The 20,111-nt window shown below is 34.3% G+C and overlaps 2 protein-coding genes across 2 annotated transcripts in view; both read right to left on the bottom strand.

Annotated features, from left to right (window-relative positions):
- SNTG1 (syntrophin gamma 1) overlaps positions 1-20,111 on the bottom strand; it is a 576,561-nt gene that overhangs the window by 237,628 nt on the left and 318,822 nt on the right. The window lies entirely within an intron of this gene.
- LOC129088492 (eukaryotic translation initiation factor 5B-like) lies at positions 15,163-17,092 on the bottom strand (the record flags this gene model as incomplete). Its single annotated transcript, XM_054595867.1, is given in 1 exon segment — positions 15,163-17,092. A coding segment is annotated over 1 exon segment (1,848 nt), but the record flags the coding sequence as incomplete, so codon positions are not given.

The following is a 20,111-nucleotide window of genomic DNA, read 5'->3' as shown; positions in this document are numbered from 1 at the left end:
ACTGTAATAGAATAAAAATGATTTAAAAATAAAAATTAAAAAAATAATTTAAAAAAATAATAATTACCCAAATCTGCTCTGACCTGGTGAAAGAAAAAGACACAGACGTTCAGGGAGCAGAGAGTCCGAAAGGAGATGAATCTATAACATACAAAGATGTGGAGGTTAAATAATATGTTACTAAAAAAAGAATTGGGTAACAAAGAGATCAAAGAATAAATAAAAAGAAAATCTTGAAACAAATAAAAATAATGACACAACAACCCAAAATCTAGGTGACACTTAAAAGGCAGTCCTAAGAGGGAAATCCATAGCATTATAGGACTAGTTCCAGAAACAAGAATTCTCTCAAATAAACTATCTAATTTTACACTTAAAGAAACAAGAGAAAAAACAACACTCAACATCCAAGGTAAGTAGAAGGAGGAAAATAATAAATATCAGAGCAGGAATAAATTAAATAGAGTCTAAAAGAATGATACAAAAGATCAATGAAACCAAGAGCTGGTTCTTTGGAAAACAAAAAAACAAAAAACAAAACAAGATTGACAAACCAGCTTATCAAAAAAAAAAAAAAAGAGAGAGAGAGAGAGAGAAGTCAAATAAATAAAATCAGAAATGAAAAAGGAGAAGTAACAATTAACATCAAAGAAATACAAAGGATTGTAAGAAAATATTATGAACCACTACATGCAAAAAAAAAAAAAAGGCAATCTGGACAAAATGAATAAATTCCTAGAAACATACTACCTTGCAAAACTGATTCATGAAGAACCAAAGAGTTTGAATAGACAGATTACAACTAGTGAAATTAACATAGTTTAAAAAAAATCCTAACAAACAAAATTCCTGGACAAGATAGCTTCACAGGTGAATTTTACCAAACATTCAAAGAACTAACATCTATTCTTCTCAAACTATTCTAAAAATTTCATTAAAAGGAAACACTCCAAAGTTCATTTTATGAGGCCTGCATTATGCTAATTCCAAAACCAGATGAAGATACTACAAAATGAAAAAATTATAGACTGATATTCTTTGATGGACACAGATGCTAAAATTTTCAGTAAATTATTAGCTAACTAGATCCAGCATCAAAAAGATGATACATCATGATCAAGTAAGTTTTTCATCACTCTTATTCACATAGTACTGGACTTACAGCCACAGCAGTCAGATATAAAGTAAAAATAAAAAGAATCCAAATTGGAAAGAAAGAAATAAAACTGTCATTATTTGCAGATGACATGATGCTGCATATAGAGAATCTGAAAGATTCCAGTAAAAACTAAAACTATAAAAGAGTTCAGTAAAGTAGAAGGACAAAAAATAAATTTCCAGAAATCAGTTGCACTTTTGTACACCAATAGTGAGCTATCAGAAAGGAAACTAAGAAAACAATCACATTAACAATTGCTTCAAAAAAATAAAATAAAATACCTAGAAATAAATTTATCCAAGCATGTAAAAGTCTTATACTCAGAAAATTATAAGACACTGTAGAAAGAAATAGAAGAAGATACAAATAAGAGAAAGCATAATGTATGTTCATGGATAGAAAGAATTAACACTACTAAAATGTCTATCCTACACAAAGCAACCTATAAATTCAGAATTCTTATCAAGATACCAATGGCAAATTTCACAAAACTATAACAAATACTCCAAAAATTTATATAGAACCAAAAAGACCTCAAATAAGCTCAGAAAACTTTATAAAGTAGAGCAAATTTTGAGAAAACATGCTATAGTTTGATAACATGTAGTATATCAAACTATACTACAAGACTACAGTAATAAAAACAACATGGTGCTGGTATGAAAAAAAAATGTATATATCAAAGGAACAGAATAGATAACTTAGAAATAAACCCAGCCCTTTATTGTTAATTAATATTTGACAAAGGATCCAAGAACATACAATAGGGTTATGACAGTCTAACCAAATAAACAGTTTTGGAAAAATTGGACGAACACTTGCAAAAAAACTGAAACTATACCACTTCATACACCAAGAATAAACTCAAAATGAATTAAAAACTAAATGTTAGTCTTGAAAAAATAAAAAAAAAATCCTAGAAGAAAACATAGGCAGTAAAACCTATGACAGGTCTCAGCAATATTTTTCCTGATATATCTCCTCCATCGAGAAAAACAAAAGAAAAAACATAAGTAAATGGGACTACATCAAAATAAAAAGTTTTTGCACATCAAAGGAAACCATCAACAAAATGAAAAGACAACCTACTTAGTGGGAGAAAATATTTACCAATGATACATCTGATAAAAGATTAATATCCAAAATATCCAAAATTTATCAAGAACATATGAAACTCAACACCAAAAAAAATCAATTAAAAATGGAGAAAAAACCCATTTCAAAAGAGGTCATATTTCATATGGCCAAGAGCCAATAGCCATATGAATTATGCTCAGCATCACTAATCATCAGAGAAATGCAAATTAAAACCACAGTGAAATACCATCTTACACTTGTCAGAATGGTTGTCATTAGTACTCAACAAACAAGTGCTGGCAAAGATGTGGGGGAAAGGGAACCCTTTTGCCTTTTTCAGGGAATGCAGCTTGGTGCAGCCACTGCGAAAAGCAGTACGGAGGTAACTCAAAGAGTTAAAAACGGAATTGCCTTATGATCCAGTGATTCTACTCCTGGAAATATATCAGAAAATACCCAGAACACTAATTTGAAAGAATATATGCCACCCATGTTGCATATTCATCGTTACTTAAAATAGCCCAAGTGTCCACCAATGGATTAGTAGATTAAAAAGCTATGGTACATTTATACAATAGAATACTACTCAGCTATAAAGAAGAAGAAGTAGAAGAAGGAAGGAGATGAAGAAGAAAGAGGAGGAAGAGGAAGAAGAAGAAGAAAGAAAAAGAAGAAAAGAAGGAGAAAGAAGAGATGGAGAAGGAGAAGGAGGAGGAGAAAGAAAAAGAAAGAAGAAGAGGAAGAAAAGCTTACCCTTTAAGACAGCATTGATGGACCTGGAGAACATTATGTTAGGTGAAATAAGGCAGTAAGAGAAAGACAAATGACATATGATTTCACTCATATGTGGATCTAATGAACAAAAATAAAGTAACAAACAAAATAGAAACAGACTCATATATAGAGAACAGATTGACAGCTGTCAAAGGGGAGGTGTGTTACAGAACTGGATGCAAAAAGGAAAAGGATTTAGGCACCACCACCACCACCATCTCATTGACACAGACAACTGAATGGTGATTACCAGAGGGAAAGTAAGGTAGGGAGAGGTCAAAGAGGGTGTAAGGGGATAAACGGTGATGGAAGGACACTTGACTTGGGTGGTAAATACACATTACAACATACTTGTACAGATAATGCATTATAGAATTTTGCACCTGAAACTTATGTAACTTTATTAACTGATGTCACCCAAAAAAATTAAGTAAAAATAAAAAAAATACAATACACCTGAAAAAATAAGGGAAAAAAAAGAATCCTTGGTCCCATAGCTCAGTTTGTTGAGCATCATCCTGATACACTAAGGTTCTGGGTTTGATCCCTGGTCAGGGTACATGGAAGAATCAAGCAATGAATGCCTAAATGTGTGGAACAACAAATTGATATCTTTCTTATTCTCTCTCTCTCTCTCTTCTTCCTCCCTTTCCTCTTCCTCTCTGTTTCTAAAATTAAAACAAAACAAAACAAAACAAAACAAAACTAGAGCAACATGGTAAAAGATAGCTGTATCAGAGCAGGGGTTCCACCCAGTTTGTCTTGAATGTTGCTATTATTCTTAATTAACCTACATACACAGCAATGGTTTTTTAAACACTGCACTTTCAGAGATGACAGTGACATATAATGTAACATTGTTAAAATATTTTAACAATAACTCAATATGACAATATATTCTCTAGTGAATATTAGACCATTTTATCTTACCAATATATAATTATGATTTGTTAATTTGTTTCTACTAAAAGTTTTTCATTTAGCTGTATATTTAATGATCCATGTTTATATAAATGAATAATGTGTTACCAAGTGGTATGAGTTACAATGTAGCCTTATCTTTATAAAATAAAGCCTGTGAAGTAAACAACATAAAATTTACTACTTTTTATTTTAAAAATGAGAATTTGAAAACATTTAAAAGTTCAGTGACTTGCTCAATTACAACAGCTAATATATGCGAGTGGGGACCACCTAAAACGTAATTGTCATCTGGATGGCAGGCCCCTTGTAGTACAGCCTCCCCCTACTAGGTGAGTGTTCTACAAACCCATCTGTATCGGTGTATCAGCTGGAGTTGTGAGAGGCTGTGTTTGGCTTCAGTGAATTTTTTTTTTTGCAGACTCATTCAAGGTGTTTCTCCATTTCATGATGGGTATTTAGGAGTACACTTGCCCACACCACATTAAGTGTTCAGCAGTTTTTCATGAAAAATGACATAACCCCCATGCCCCACCCTCCCTATTTACCTGATCTCACACTGAGCAATTTTTTGTTTTGTTTCCCCAGATGAAAAAAGTCCTCACAGGGAATAGTTTTGCTGATGTGGAACAAGTGAAATAAAAAACAGCAGAAGCACTTAAAGACATCATCATCAACAAGTTCAAAACCTATTTTGAACAATGGAAAAAAAAAGTCTCTATAGGTGTATTGCATCAAATCAAGAGTAGTTTTTAGGTGACTGAAGTTTAAACATGAAAGAATAAATAACACCACATTTTATAAATCAATTCCACATTTTTGGGGGGAGTCCTCCTCATGACCTATTGGCTAGTAAAACTGTATGTGTAAGGGAACTTTCCATTCTTTCCAGGGGGCCATTTTCCAGAGAGTCTATTGGTTTTTATTTAATTTTTAATAAATATTTTACTTTTAAAAAATTGTATTTATTTGTTTGTTTGTTTGTTTGTTTCTTTGAGAAGGGAGGGAGGGAAAGAGGGGGAGAAACATCAATGTGTTGTCGTGGGACCTGGTCTGCCACCCAGGCATGTGCCCTGACTGGGAATCAAACCAGCGACAACCTTGCTTAACATTCTGGTGCTCAATCCACCGAGCCACACCAGCCAGGGCTGAATTTTTAATAAATATTTTAAAAGCACATTTGACTCTCAGCAATTTTAAGATGATAATCACCACCTTTTAGGTTCCAGATATATGTTTAAATATAGAAACCAGCTACACAGCACCACCTCACTGTCCACATTCCAAGAGGGAGATAGAATATCACGTCCACGCAGGTGCCAGAAAACAAGATGAAATGGAGTAAAAAGTTTCTATATAAACTGGTTAAACTACACTCATGTAGATTACTTACTTATGCATATTTTCTTCTTGAGATCAAAGAATATAGAGTTCACATCAGTGCAACAAACGTGCAAGTCTCTACCATGTTCAAAATACCACATTATATGACATAAAGTGTTCAATGTTGAAATGAAAATGATAAAGCGCTTTAGCTCCAGAAACTCCCAAATGAATAAGAAAACAAATGCTCACAATAAATAAATAAATTATAAAAGAGAAAAAAAGCACATAAGGAAGGTTTGAAAAAATAAATAGCATATGTAAATTCCTCAGGCCCAAATTTAGTCAGCATAATAGGTAACACAGTACTTTTTTCTAGTCATTCTGCTAACAATATTGATAACATTAGAGTGTTTCAAACTCATTTTATTGCTTACCATGATAAGAAACAAATAAAAATAAAACCTTCACAACGTGAACATCTCAGTAGTCTTGCCAGCAGTTTCTATAGTTCTCTCATTGGTCATACTACAGAAATCATCATTGACTTTGTCAAATGAGCAAGGTTAATGAACACATCAAATGTAATTATATGTTTACTGAGGCCCTAATCATATTTTCATATTTGAATGGCCCCCTATCTTACTTCAATTATGAAAATTATACCTATAAAATGAGTCATTGCACATTAATAAAACATATTCAATTCAAATATTGGGAGAGAAGAGAAAAAGACATATTTTACAGACCAAAAATATTTTTTTAAGGTTTATTTTATTCTCACTTGAGAGAAAGGGGAAGGGAGAAAAACATCAATGTGAGAGGAAAACACCAATCAGCTGCCTTACTCCCAACCCCCTACAGCTGGGGACAGAGCCTGCAACCTGGGCATGTGCCCTGACCACGAATGCAGCTGGCAACTTTCGGTTATGGGATGATGCTCCAAGCAATTGAGCCATGCTGGCCAGGGATAGGCTGAAAATGTGTTAGCAGATTTTGTATATGCAGTTATGATATATTTGAGGCAGGATAGTGCAGTACAGAACATCTCCATGTTTATTTAGGAAGAGCTATAGTGTTTAAAATACCTTCATTCAGAGGATAATATTTTTAATTATCTCAAGATATTTTCTTTTTTATTGCTGTTCTATTACAGTTGTCTCAATTTTCCCCCTTGGATAATATTTTGTATAATCAAATTTGACTAAAATAACTAATGCACAGATTTATTGTAACTTCATGACATTACAAAGCACAGCTACATGGATGTCTAATTTGTAAATAGTGCACAGATTTTAGTAGAATTTTTGAAGGAAGAGAGGGAAATCATAACACCTTTCCTCATTTTTAAGAATTCTGTATAAGATTATCTTATATAAAAAGAATTGTCAAAATCTGAAAAACAAACATTATTATCCCACATTAGATTTGCAGCTGGAGCAAACAGTTACTACATATCTGTTAAGGGATATTATCACGTTTGCCCAACATAAATCTAAGAAGTAAATATTTTAGAACAACTTATGCTATTTCCTCCATAAACTGTCATTTTAGCCTATTGCGTGAGTCATTCACTGACATCATTCTGAATTTAAATGTCATCTCCTGTGATGCTCACTGAGTACAGTATAAATACTCTGATACCATTAGCATCATCATTGGGACACCAGATAAGGCTGAGCGAGCATTTCTTTGGTAACTAAGGTTTGCACAGGGAAAAACACAGCTGTACTGCCATGGGAAAACAGTAGTTTCTTTGGGCGTCTGGTAATTTGAAATACTTGAAAATAGATGTGTATGTCTCAAATATAATACATTAAATGAGTAGGAAGAAAATAGTTTGCCTTATATGCTGCTTAATACATGAAGAAAATTTATGCTTCTTCTATTACTTCCTAATGACTTTAAATCTCAGCCTTCAGAGAAATCTATCCTGCACAAAAACATTGAAGAGATGACAATTGTACAAACTATACGATATTTATAAAACTATGCATGATACATGTATTTTATGAGTGCATGCACTTTATTTGGAAACTATTTCCCATCTTACTTATATGGAAATTACTGAAAATATTTTGCATAAGAATGACTGTTGGCAAAGTGTAAACTTATTTTCTTTCTATTTTGTCTTCTTAAACTTTTCTCTAGTCCTACTTTTCTACTTCTATTCCAACAAAGTTCCTAAGGAAACTCCTGGGACCTGGTATCTGAATGACAAAAGCAAAACAAAAAACAAACTCTGTGGGGAAGCTCTCTGTGCACACACTCAAGAGTCCAGGCTCAGGTCTCATTGTCACCCCTATTTGTCTCCAAACCACATGGGCCATCTTAACCCAAAGAAATTGTCTGGAATGGGGTAAACACATCGATGACAATATAATAAAAATAGTTCTGGGCCAGTCTATTTTTATAGCTTCCATACTAAAATTGCATTTTATCCAAGGACATCTAAAATCATATGCATCTTTTGTTACCTCACAGCAATGGTTTAGTGACAAGGAAATTTAAACTCTCTTTAAATGAGTAGAAATATATTCAGGTTGTCTATAGGCTATTCAGTTCAGACATAAAATTGAAATGGTTTATGTTCAGATAGAAATTTTGGAAGAATGTGTTGATTTAGGGTATGCGAACTTACAGATAATACTTTCAAATGAAAGAGCATTGGAGAAAACTATTGATTGTAATTTTCACAAACATTTCATTTGAAAAGCAGGTGATAAGTAGGTGAGAATAAGGGAAGCTGGCTGGGCTCCCTGCTCAGATGGAGTATTAAAGACACTAGGCTCATATGTCTTTGAAATTCCCTTAGTGTCATTCTTCTTGCCTTAGTTATATTTGAAGTGCTAAGTACAGTGAGTTAATGTTTGCTAGTAATAAGAGGAAGGAAAAAAGCTTTCCTTCCATATTTATTATTGCCCTGGCTCCATAGCAACCAAGGGCAGCACACCCCCAGACAGCGCTGCTTAACAACTGCAACGTAGTGAGAGAAAGAGGAAGCATGGGAAAGACATGTTGACGGATTGATTGGGGCAACACTGTGTCAGGTCACTGGTCTGGGAAATCACTACAGCTATGCTGCTTTCTCTGTTCCTACCTTAGCTTTGTAAACTAGAGACCCAATAAAGATGTCTCAAACACATAGCATGCATGTCTGAAAAATCTACGACCAGCAGTGTTTCTGTTCACTGCTAGAACTGACCATCTCACTTCATTACAGTGCAGGAAGCACAAAAGTATTTAATAACAACAAATATGACATTGTAAAGGAAATCACTAACAGTAACAATGGATACTTTCTATTTGATATTGCTTTGTGCAAGAAACCGAAAAGAAATTCTTAGTCATTTTCTAAACCAATTGTCACACTCAAGTGGATATTACTAGGAGGTATATAACCTTATTCCAATTATTGATAAAGAAAAATGTCAGAGAAATGTTATGATCTTTGTTATTAAGTCCAGAGTAACAAAGTAGAAAAAAAAGTGCAGACCTCTTGTCCATTATTTATATATAATCTTAAAGGGTTTTAATTTAGAAAAAGAGTCAAGTTTTTAAATTTCATTTGATGTGTTCAGTTATTTGTTACCAAATAAGCATAATACTTCACATTCCTTGAATAAATATGTGGAGCATGATTAATTATAGGGACAAAGTGTAAAGATATCAAAATAAAGCATATATTACATATTGTCTACTACTAGCATCTAGTGGTACCTTATGTTGTATGCTGTATATAATACCTCATACTGCACACTATATATAACAACTTGTATTGTATGAGCACTATTACTGGTGTTGTATAGGTGCTATCATCTTAAATATAAATTCTACAGGGAAAAACAACCTCTAGTGTGACTTGTTAATCCAAGAGAAGGCTATGTGTACATTAGATATTCAATATATATTTATTTATAAATATTATAATTATGGCTTTCTGTCTCTGATATAGTATTTGAGTTACATTACTTTAAAAGCAGAGGGAGGGAAGAAGGGAGGGGGCAAGAGAAAGTGGTGGGAGGTAGGCAGAGACAAATGTATTTAAAAATAAAGAAAGAAAGAAAAAATAAAAAATAAAAAATAAATATTGACAATAAAAAAAACTATGCATGCTCTCATTTTGACAACCTATGAATATTTCAGTTAAATATTTTTATTGTTAAATACAAGCTGATTCATGCTGTGAAAATAAAAATATTTTACCAATGATTATTAGATAATATAAAATATTCTATACCTGATCATCAAAATATAATTTTGTAAAGAATATAAAACACTTTTTACAACAACTTCAACATCAAGTCAGTGTGAAATAAACACTTTAGAGATTATAAATATTTCCTGGATGCTTTATGTTAACATTTTCATGCCAAAAATTATATCTCATCTAATTACTTCTGTGCTAACTAGCAATTTGTTCCTTTTTACTTTCTTGGATTTTTTTATGATGCCATATGTGATTGTTTATGACACCATATGTGACTTTGTGTGAGCAGTTGCCCAGGTAAATAGCAATTACATACAAATAAAGCAAACCTTACAGCTCCAATCAACGTAATAGATTTAGATATATTTTTGTCCTGAATATTTTTAAGAGATCTCAAGTCAGTAAACTGAAAGTGGCTGTATCCATTTCAAATGTGACCTCACTCACTTTACCAAAGGCTGGCCCTGCAGTTAAATTTGTTCATATTGGAAAAGATCTCAAAGAAGAAAAAGATGATAATATTGGCCAAAGCTAACTTTAGACCCCACAGTCAGAGTCAGTAAAAATGTGTGTAAGTTGAAGGTAGGAAGAAGCGGGAGAGAGAGTGACTTACCAAAGAAGGTTATGTTGAAAGGGTTATAATACCAATTATTATGAGTTAAACAAAATAATAAGTATTACAGTTACATTCCAAGATATTTGACATATAGTTTTGGACAGAGATGTTCTTTCTCCAGTTAAGGGCTTACTATTTTATGGTCTCTGTAGTGAATAATTAATCTATTCTTATAATCTTTTCTCATCCAATTTATTATTCTTATGAACAAATATTTACTTGGCTTCTACAATGAAAATTACAACGGCATTTATTAAGAGCCCAGGAAAACTCGAAATACAGATAAGTAGCTGTGATTGTCAAGGTCTAGATAATAGGAACTATTTTTGGTTATTTCAAGCAGAGGATTTAATCAAGAATTTGGAGAACATCTAAACAGAGGAATGAGGCAATGTGTAGACTAGCAACAGCAGCAGAAATCCACCATGATATAAAGGACATAGGAAGGGGTTGATGCTGGCTGGGCCCGGGAGCCACAGTGGGGCTAGACTCAAGACAAGGCTCTCCGTGAAAACAGAGGGAAGTACTCTCCACTGAGTTATAAAACGAAGACACGATGTGCAAATCGTATTTCATGTGAATCCAAATTCTCTGGAGATGAGGGGCTAAAAAAATCACGAGAAACACTTAGAATGTGAAGGAAAGTTGGATAGGAAAAAGAAAACAGCCAAGAATTTTCCCTCAATGGAGAAACAGATAGAGGACAGGCATTAAGAATTCTATTTCAAAAGCTATAGGAGAGAAATCATTTTTCTGTTTATATACATCGCACTACAAATTTAGAGTACTTAAACACACCGATGGACAGTAGGCATCACATAAGATTCACATCAGAATAGAAAGTTGAATAATCAAGACAGTCCTTCAATACCCAAGACACGTAACATTCCCAAAGGAAAAAATATAAAAAAGAAAAAGCCAAGAACTTTAATTCCCTTTGTATTTTCAGAAGATTATTATAATAATATCAACCCCAAACTATTTCATGTAATTGGCATGTACTTGTTAAAATTTGAGCTCTGGAGCAAGACTTCATTAGTTGAATTCTATTTCCACTATTCTCCAGCTATATAGAGCCCAAAGAATTTTCCCAACACAACTATACACAATGGTAGGTGGCGATACAGATTACTGTTAATTCAACTCTAATCATATGTTCTTTGTGGAAAAAGTAAGGGTATATTTTAAAACCAGTAGGCCAAGGGCTGATAACTAAAGCTTTCTCTCTGAAGTTAGTACAAGAGCTGTTTGGCAGCTGAATATAAAAACTGTGAAGATTATTTGGAAAGAAGAAGAAAAAATAAGGAGGCAAAATCTACAAGAGGTAAGAAAATTATTTCTTAGACTAAGGGAGCAATCTAGTTTGAGGTGGGAGGGCGTTTCAATATTTCATTCACTATATATTTATCAATCACCTGATTGTGTCAATATATAACTCACTGAATAATAAAGAAATAATTCTCACTCACAGGGAGCTAACACATTCCTTCAGGAGAGAGAAAAAGTAAAAAATCAAAGAAAAAGAAACCAATATAAAATCATGGCGATCACCATTTTATTCAGTTTTTTAAAAATAAACTTGTTACATTAGAACAAATTTAGATTTATAGAAAATTGAAAAGAAAATACAAAGAATTTTCAACACTCCACACTCAGTTTACCCTGTTATTAATATCTTACATTTACATAGTAAATTTGTCATAGGTAATATAAACAAATACTGATATATTTTTATTAAAGTCCACAGTTCATTCAGATTCCTTAGGTTTCTTCTAATGTTTTTCTTTAGTTACAGGATTCCATCTGGAATGCATTACATTTTATTTCATTTTATTTTTAATTAATTTTCATTATATTTTTTCCATTACCATTTAGTCCCTTTATACCCCACTCCCCCAGCAATCACCACACTGTTGTCCATATCAGTGAGTCATTTTTCTTTTTTTGCTCAATCCCTCTTCTTTCTACCCACCCCCCACATTTTTCTGTCACCTGCTATCTGTGAGTCTGTCCCCATTTTCCTTGTTAGTTCAGTTTGTTTATTAGATTTCACATATCAGTGAAATAATATGGTATTCGTCTTTCTCTGACTAGCTTATTTCACTTAGCACAATGTTCTCCAGGTCTATCCATACTGTCACAAAATGTAAAATTTTCTTCTTTTTTTATGGCAAAGTACTATTCTATTGTGTAAATGTGTCATAGTTGTTTTATCCACTCATTTATTGTTGGACACTTGGGCTGTTTCCAAATCTTGGCAGTTGTAAATAACACTTCAATGAACATAAAGGTACTTAGTTTTTTTCAAATTAGTGTTTTGGGTTCCTTCAGATATATTCCCATAAGTGGTTTGGCTCGGTCAAAAGGCACATTCTTTTTAATTTTTTTATGTATCTCCATAGCTTTCCACAGTGGCTATACCAATCTGCATTCCAACCAATAGTGTAAAACGGTTCCCCTGTCTCCATATCCTTGCCAGCATTTCATGTTTGTTGATTTATTGATGATAGTCATTCTGACAGGTATGAGATGGTATTTCACTGTGGTTTTAAATTGCATTTCTCTGATGATAAGTGACATTGAATATCTTTTCATATGTCTTTTAGCCATCTTTTTTTTAAATAAAGATTTTATTTATTTATTTATTTTTTAGAGAGGGGAAGGGGAAAGAAAGAGAGGGAGAGAAACGTCAATGTGTGGTTGCATCTCACTCACCCCCTGCGGGGGTCCTGGCCTGCAACCCAGGCATGTGCCCTAAACTGGGAATTGAACATGTGACCGTTTGGTTCACAGGCCTATGCTCAATCCAGTGAGCCACACCAGCCAGGGCTATTGGCCATCTTTATGTCCTGTTTGGTTGGATAAGTGTCTATTCAGATCAATTGCCCATTTTTTAATTGTGTTGTTTGATTTTTGGTGTTGTGTTTTGTAAGTACTTTATAAAGTTAACCCCTTATCAGATGTATGAGCAAATATGTTCTCCCATTCTGTGGGTTGTATTTTTTATTTCATTGATGATTTCCTTTGCTGTGGAAAAATTTTTAGTCTGATGTCTTTAGTCCCATTTGATTATGGTTTTTTTTTTCCTTGCATGGGAGATACATGTGATAAAAAATTGCTACAAGCCATGTCCAAGATATGGTTTCTTCTAGGATTTTCATAGTTTAAAGTCTAACATTAAAGTCTTTGATCAGTTTTGAATTTATTCTTGAGGGTAGTATAAGAAAATGGTCTAGTTTAATTTTTCTGTACATCTGTCCAATTTTCCCAACACCTTTTATTGAATAAACTATCTTTAGCCCATTTTACGTGCCTGTTTCCTCTAATATTAATTGACTATAAAAGTGTGGAATTATTTCTGGGCTCTCTATTTTGTTCCATTGATCTATGTATCTGCTTTTATGCCAGTACCATGCTGTTTTGGTTACCATGGCTTTATACTATAGTTTGATATTAGGTAGAATGATTCTTTCTTAGAATCACTGTTGCTACACAGGGCCTTTTATGGCTTCATACAAATTTTTGAAATATATGCTCTAGTTCTGTGCAATATGTCATTGGAATCTTGATAGGAATTGCATCGAGTCTATAGATTGTTTTGTGTGGTATGGATATTTTAATGATGTTAATTCTTCCTACCCATGAACATGGTATGTGCTTCCACCAATTGTATCTTCTTTAATTTCTTTCTTCAGTGTCATGATTTTCCAAGTACAGGTCTTCTACATCCTTGGTTAGGTATTTTATTCTTTTTTGAAACAATTGTGAAAGGGATTGTTTCCTTAATTTCCCTTTCTGTTAGTTTATTGTTGGCAAATAAAAATGTAGCTGATCTCTGGATACTAATTTTGTATCCTCCTGCTTTGTTGAATTCATTTATCAGTTCTAATAGTTTCTTGGTGGAATCTTTGGGATTATCAATGTACAATATCATGACATCTGTAATAAAGTCAGTATTACTTCTTCCCTTCCAACTTAGATGTCTTTTTTTTTCTTCTTCTTGTCTGATTGTTGTGGCTAGGACTTCTAGTACTATGCTAAATAAGAGAGGTGAAAGTGGGCACTTGTCTTGTTCCTGATCTTAAGGGTAACTCCTGTAGTTTTTGCCCATTGAGTATGACACTGGCAGTGTGTTTGTCATATGGCATTTATTATGTTTAGGTATTTTCCTCTATTCCCACTTTGCTAAGAATGTTTATCATACATGGGTGCTGGATTTTATCAAAAGTTTTTCTCTGCATTTATTGATATGATCATGTAGTTTTTATCCTTTATTTTGTTTATGAGTTGAATCACATTTATTGATTTGCAAATGTAAAAACCTTGGATTCCCAGAATAAATCCCACTTGATCATGGTGTATGATCTTTTTGATGCATTGCTAATATTTTGTTGAGGAGGTTAGAATCTGTTCATCAGGGATATTGGCCTATAATTTTCATTCTTTGTAGTGTGTTTATCTGGTTTTGGAATTAGGATAAAGCTGGCCTTGTAAAATGAGTTTGGAAGACTTCCCTCCCAAACACATAAAACTCCTGAATTTTATGAAGTAAATTGAGAAGGAGAGGTTTTAGTTTTTCTCAATATGTTTGGTAAAATTCACCTGTGAAGCCATTCAGTCCGGGGCTTTTGTTTGTTGGGAGTTTTTGTTGTTGTTGTTGTTGTTTTTTATTACTGCCTCAATTTCACTAGGTGTACACTTTCTATTCAGATTCTCTGATTCTTCTTGATTTAGTTTTGGAAGATTATGTGTTTCTAGGAATTTATCCATTTCATCAATGTCCATTTTGTCAAAGTTGTCCAGTGTCTTGGCATATAGTTGTTCATAATATTTTCTTACAATCCTTTGTATTTCTTTTTTGTCAGTTGTTATTTTCCTCTTTCCTTTCTGATTTTATTTACTTGGGTCCTTTCTCTTTTTTCTTGATGTGTCTGGTTAAAGGTTTGTCAATTTTCTTTACCTTTTCAAAGAACCAGCTCTTGGATTTGTTGAATTTTTTCTTTTTTTTCTTTTTTTTCTTTTTTCTTTTTTTTCTTTTTTCTTTTTTTTCTTACATCTATTTTTTTCCTTCCATCTTTAAGTGCATCAGTGTCCATATACGTCCATTCCATTTTTTAATCTTGTTTTTCTTGCATTACTCTAATTCTTGCCCCATGTGGAAAAACTAGATGATTTCGAAGACTTTCTTCAGCTCCCCAATAAGCTGCCAGTCACTCTTCTGCATTTCTTCTCTGAACCTGTCTTTGAGAGCGTCGATGGACTGCCGGCTGATCTTACTGACAAGAATGTCTGTAGCTTCAAAATGTCTTCCATACATTTTCGGAGATTCACCAGGGATAGGTTCTATTTTGACACAGACTTCTTGTCCCTTTTTTGCAACATCCACTTGTTTATTGTTTATTTCAATACTTGTTACTATTCCAATGTCAACAAAATTTTTGCTAGGGATGCACATGGGGGTCCCCTGTTTTACTTGACCTGCTTCCACAGTCACACCAATCACTATTGGATCTCGAGAATTGAAAATATACTGAGGAAGGATTTTCATCTTGCAGGGAAATATTGCTATGTGCTTAAATTCTTCTTGTTTCTGTTTCTTGTAGTCTTGTCTATATTTTGTAAAGGCCTTAAACAAATGATAAATAATTTCTGCACTAAAAATTCTAACTCCTAAACTATCAGCCATTTCTTGCGCATCCGGTTCAATTCTCACATCAAAGGCCAAAATCACTGCATACTGAGGATCATGTTCCAACATCACTGAAGCCTTCGTAACGTCCTTTTTATGGACTGGACCGATGTTAATTCCTGCATAGGGCACCTCTGACGTTCTTAGAAATTCCAGTGGAGCTTCCAAAGAGCCCAGTGTAGATGCCTGGACATAGACTCCTTTTTCTTCTAATTTAATAGCATTTAGTGTCTGCTTTAACTCATGAATCAATTCATCTTTAAGCACCAGAATTTCATCTTCCTTGTAAACTACCAACAGGGGTAAACCAGCCAATGTTTTCTCCAGGTCCTTTCCAAGAATCTTTACCCCCTGAGCTGCTTCTACTTCTTTATGCTTTTCATACTGGTTCTTCACTCTTAACTCCTTCATAGGGGGTGGTAACAGGAGGCCTCGGATCTGAGTTACAATAGGCCCTTCTACTCCAGGAACAATAATTGTATCTCCTTTCTTCAAATGCCCATTGATCAATATTACATTTATAGTGGTGCCTATTCCTGGGAGAGCCTTCACCTCCATCACCTGAGCTCTCAGCTCTTCACAGTGTGCAAGTCTCTTGCTCAACATGGTCTGAGTTAGCTCAATGAGAAGGCAGATGAGACTTCCCATTCTATCACCAGTATATGCAGAGGTAGGTACCAAAGACACAAAAGCGCGGGGATCTTTATTCTCATAAAACAAAGCCTCATTCAAACCCTGCTGTGCAAATTCCACTATAATAGCCTTTGCTCACTCTTCAAATTCATCTTTTGTATTCTTTTTCTGCTTCTTTAAAGTGACAGGCACATCAGAGTCGGGACTTTTTTTCCAATCATACAGCCTATCAATCTTATTAAGTGCAACAACAAAGGGACATTTTTTGGATTTTAGAAGGTTGATAGATTCAATTGTCTAGGGCTCCAAACCATGCATAATATCAACAACTAAAATGGCAATATCACAAAGAGAGCTTCCTCTGTTTCTCAGATTACTGAAGGACTCATGCCAGGGAGTGTCAATAATCAGCATTCCTGGAATTCGTACGTTCTCTCTGTCAAAATTTTTAATCATCTTAGTCTGCTCATTAATAGCTTCAAGGGGAACATTGGTGGCACCAATTTGCTGTGTGATACCTCCTGCTTCACCGTCTTGTACATGCGTGTGATGGAGCTTATCTAGAATTTTTTTCTTCCCTGTGTCCACATGTCCAAGTACACAAATAACAGGGACTCTCAGCTTTTCCGTATTTACATTTTTACTATGTTCAAGTAGTTGTTTCTCAATCCCCCACTTTGCTTTGTCATTGATTTTTTTAATATCATTTTTAGGACTTTAATTCATTTATTTATTCTCTGATCTTTATTATTTCCTTCCTTCTACTTACTTTGGGCTTTGTTGTTCTTTTTCAAGTTCTTTTAACTGTGAAGTTATATTGTTTACTTAAACTTTTTCTTGCTTTTTGGAGATAGGACTATAATGCTATGAATTTTCCTCATAGGATTGCTTTCCCAGTGTCCCACAGATTTGGACTGTTGTGGCCTCATTTTCAGTTGTTTCAAAGTATCTTTTGATTTCTACTTTGACCTTGTTTTTGACCTTGATCTTGTTATTCACTTTTATAAAGTTTTTTAGCATCCAAGCCTTTGTGTGTTTTTCTGTGTTCTTGTGATTGATTTCTAGTTTCTTAGCATTGTGGCCAGAGAAGATACTTGATGTGATTTCAATCTTCATAAATTTATTGAGATTTGTTTGTGTCCTAATATGTGGTCTATCCTAGAAAATGTTCCATGTGCACTTGAAAAGTATGTATATTCTTCAGCTTTGGGGTGAAATGCTCTGAATATATCAATTAAATCCATTTGATCTAGTGTATCATTTAAGGCCGCTATCTCCTTGGTTATTTTCTGCCTGTAAGATCTATCGATTGAAGTTAATGGGGTGTAAAAAATCCTGACTATGACTTCATTTTTGTCGATCTCTCCCTTTATGTCCATCAAGATTTATTTCACGTATGTAGGTTCTCTTATGTTGAGTGCCTAAATGTTTACTAGGGTTTTATCTTCTTGTTGGATTGTTCTCTTTATCATTCTACCTTGTCTTTTACTATAGCCTTAAAGTCTGTTTTGCTGGTTATAAGTATTGGCAGTTTCTTTTTCTTTTCCATTTGAATGAAATATCTTTTTCCGTCCCTTTGCTTTTAGTCTGTGTGTATTTTTCAATCTGAAATGGGTCTCTGAAGGCAGTATATACATGGGTCTTATTTTCTTATCCATTCTGCTGCCCTTTGTCTCTTGGAGAGAGCATTTAAGCCATTTACATTTAAGTTGATTATAGATAGGTATGTGTGTAGTGCCATTTTATTTTTATACTGTTTTCCTCTTTTTTTTCCTTGTTCTCTTCTCTTTTTCTTCTTCTTAAAACAAGCCCTTTAACATTTGTTGCAATACTGGTTTTGTGTTAACAAACTCCTTTAGGTTTTTTTTGTCTGAAAAGCTCCTTATTTCTCCTTTGATTTTGAATGATAGCCTTGCTGGGTAAAGCAGCCTTGGTTGCAGGTCTTTGTTTTTCATCACCTTGAATATTTCATACCACTCCCTTTTGGCCTGAAATGTTTCTGTTGAGTAATCAGATAACAGTCTATTTGGTGCTCTCTTGTGGGTGACTATCTGCTTTCTTCTTGCAGCTTTTTGGATTGTCACCTTGTCATTTTAATTATGTATCTTGGTGTAGGCATCTCTGGGTTTGACTTGTTTGGGATTCTCTGAGCTTCCCAGGCTTGTTTGTCTTTCCTTCACCAGATTAGGGTGAAGTTTTTGGTAATTATTTCTTCAAATAGGTTTTTGATCCCTTGCTCACTCTCTTCACCTTCTGGTATTCCCATGATATGGATGTTATTATGCTTCATGTTGCCTAAAATATTTCTTAACCTCTCCTCATTTTCTTTTTTGTTGCTGCTCTGCCTATGTGTTTTTTTTTTCTACCTTGTTTTTCAAATCATTGATTCAATCTTGATTCAGCTAACCTACTCTTTATTCCTTCCAGTGTATTACTTATTCAGATATTGTATTCCTTATTTCTGACTGGTCCTTTTTTATGGTTTCTCTGTTGTGTTTTGTTTTGTTTTTTACATGCTGCTGAATATCCTTATAATCATTACACTAAACTACCTGATAAATTGAATGCTTCCATTTCATCTAGTTCTTCTTCTGGACAATTCTCTTGTTCTTTCATTTGGGGTCAGTTTCTTTGTCTTCCCATTTTGACTGATTTTTTTTTTTTTTTTTTTGTATTTTCCACCTTAGTTGTTTAACTAATCAGTTGTCAAGCTAATCAGTAGTTATGCTAATTAGGCTGTAATCAGCAGCCTGGCCTAAGCTCCACAGGGTGGGGCAGAGTAATTCCTGCAGGTGGGGTTATTGCTTCCCCTCAGGCTGATTCCACTTTAGGGGAGTGCTTTGCCTGAAAAATATGGCTTTGCAGTATAGAGAATGGTTCAGCACAAGAATCCTGGCATCTGTTCCTTCAGTTCTTTCCCCAGAGCACTAACTCCAGACTCTCCTCAAGTGTCTCTAGTCCACTCTGCCCTCCCGCTGCTGAAACCCAGGGTAAGTGGCCACAAACAAGATTTTGAGCATTGGCTCTTTAAGAATCTCTTTGCTTCTTTAGTTGTTTCTCCCTGGCACATAGAAACCCTGCTGCTTTTCAAACTGGCTGTTATCTGGGTTCCTTTCTGGCTCTGGTGCTATAGGTTAAGAAGCCCAGTTTGGAGTTTAGACCCCACACTCTTCCAGGGGAATCCCCCCCAGCAGCTGAATTATCCCTTGAGAACAACAGCTGCCACCAATGGGAGCCCAACTAGCACTCTTTCACCTCCCTCTTACTCCCTACCAGTCTTTTTATGGTGAAGTAGTTTCTTTGGCCCATCCGTGGTTATAGAGCTTCTCCCTAGCTAGCGTTCAGTTGGTAATTCAGGATGATTTCTCAACCATTTAGTTGTAATTCCAGATTGGCCCTGGGAGGAGATTAATGCAGCTTCCAATTACTCCCCCACCATCTTGGATCACTCAACATTAGATTTTACTGCCTCATTTTCTTAAGCTCATCTTGGCTGTGACAGTTTCTCTGACTTGTTTTTGATAACTTTAGTAATTTTGAGGAGTACTTGTTAGATGTTTTGTGGAATGTTTATGAATTGTACCGGTGTGATATTTTTCTCATTATTAGATAGAGTTTAGTGATTTTTAGAAGAAGACCACAGAAGTATAACATCATTGCCCTTTTATAATATCAAGAGAGCATACTATCACCATAACTATTAAGGTTA

Source organism: Pteronotus mesoamericanus, unplaced genomic scaffold, assembly GCF_021234165.1.
Source record: "Pteronotus mesoamericanus isolate MK-2021 breed Mesoamerican mustached bat unplaced genomic scaffold, CSHL_Meso_final scaffold_54, whole genome shotgun sequence".
In the NCBI taxonomy this organism is placed as follows: domain Eukaryota; kingdom Metazoa; phylum Chordata; class Mammalia; order Chiroptera; family Mormoopidae; genus Pteronotus; species Pteronotus mesoamericanus.
The sequence above is the reverse complement of the archived record's forward strand: the minus strand, read 5'-3'. Positions and strand labels throughout refer to the sequence as shown.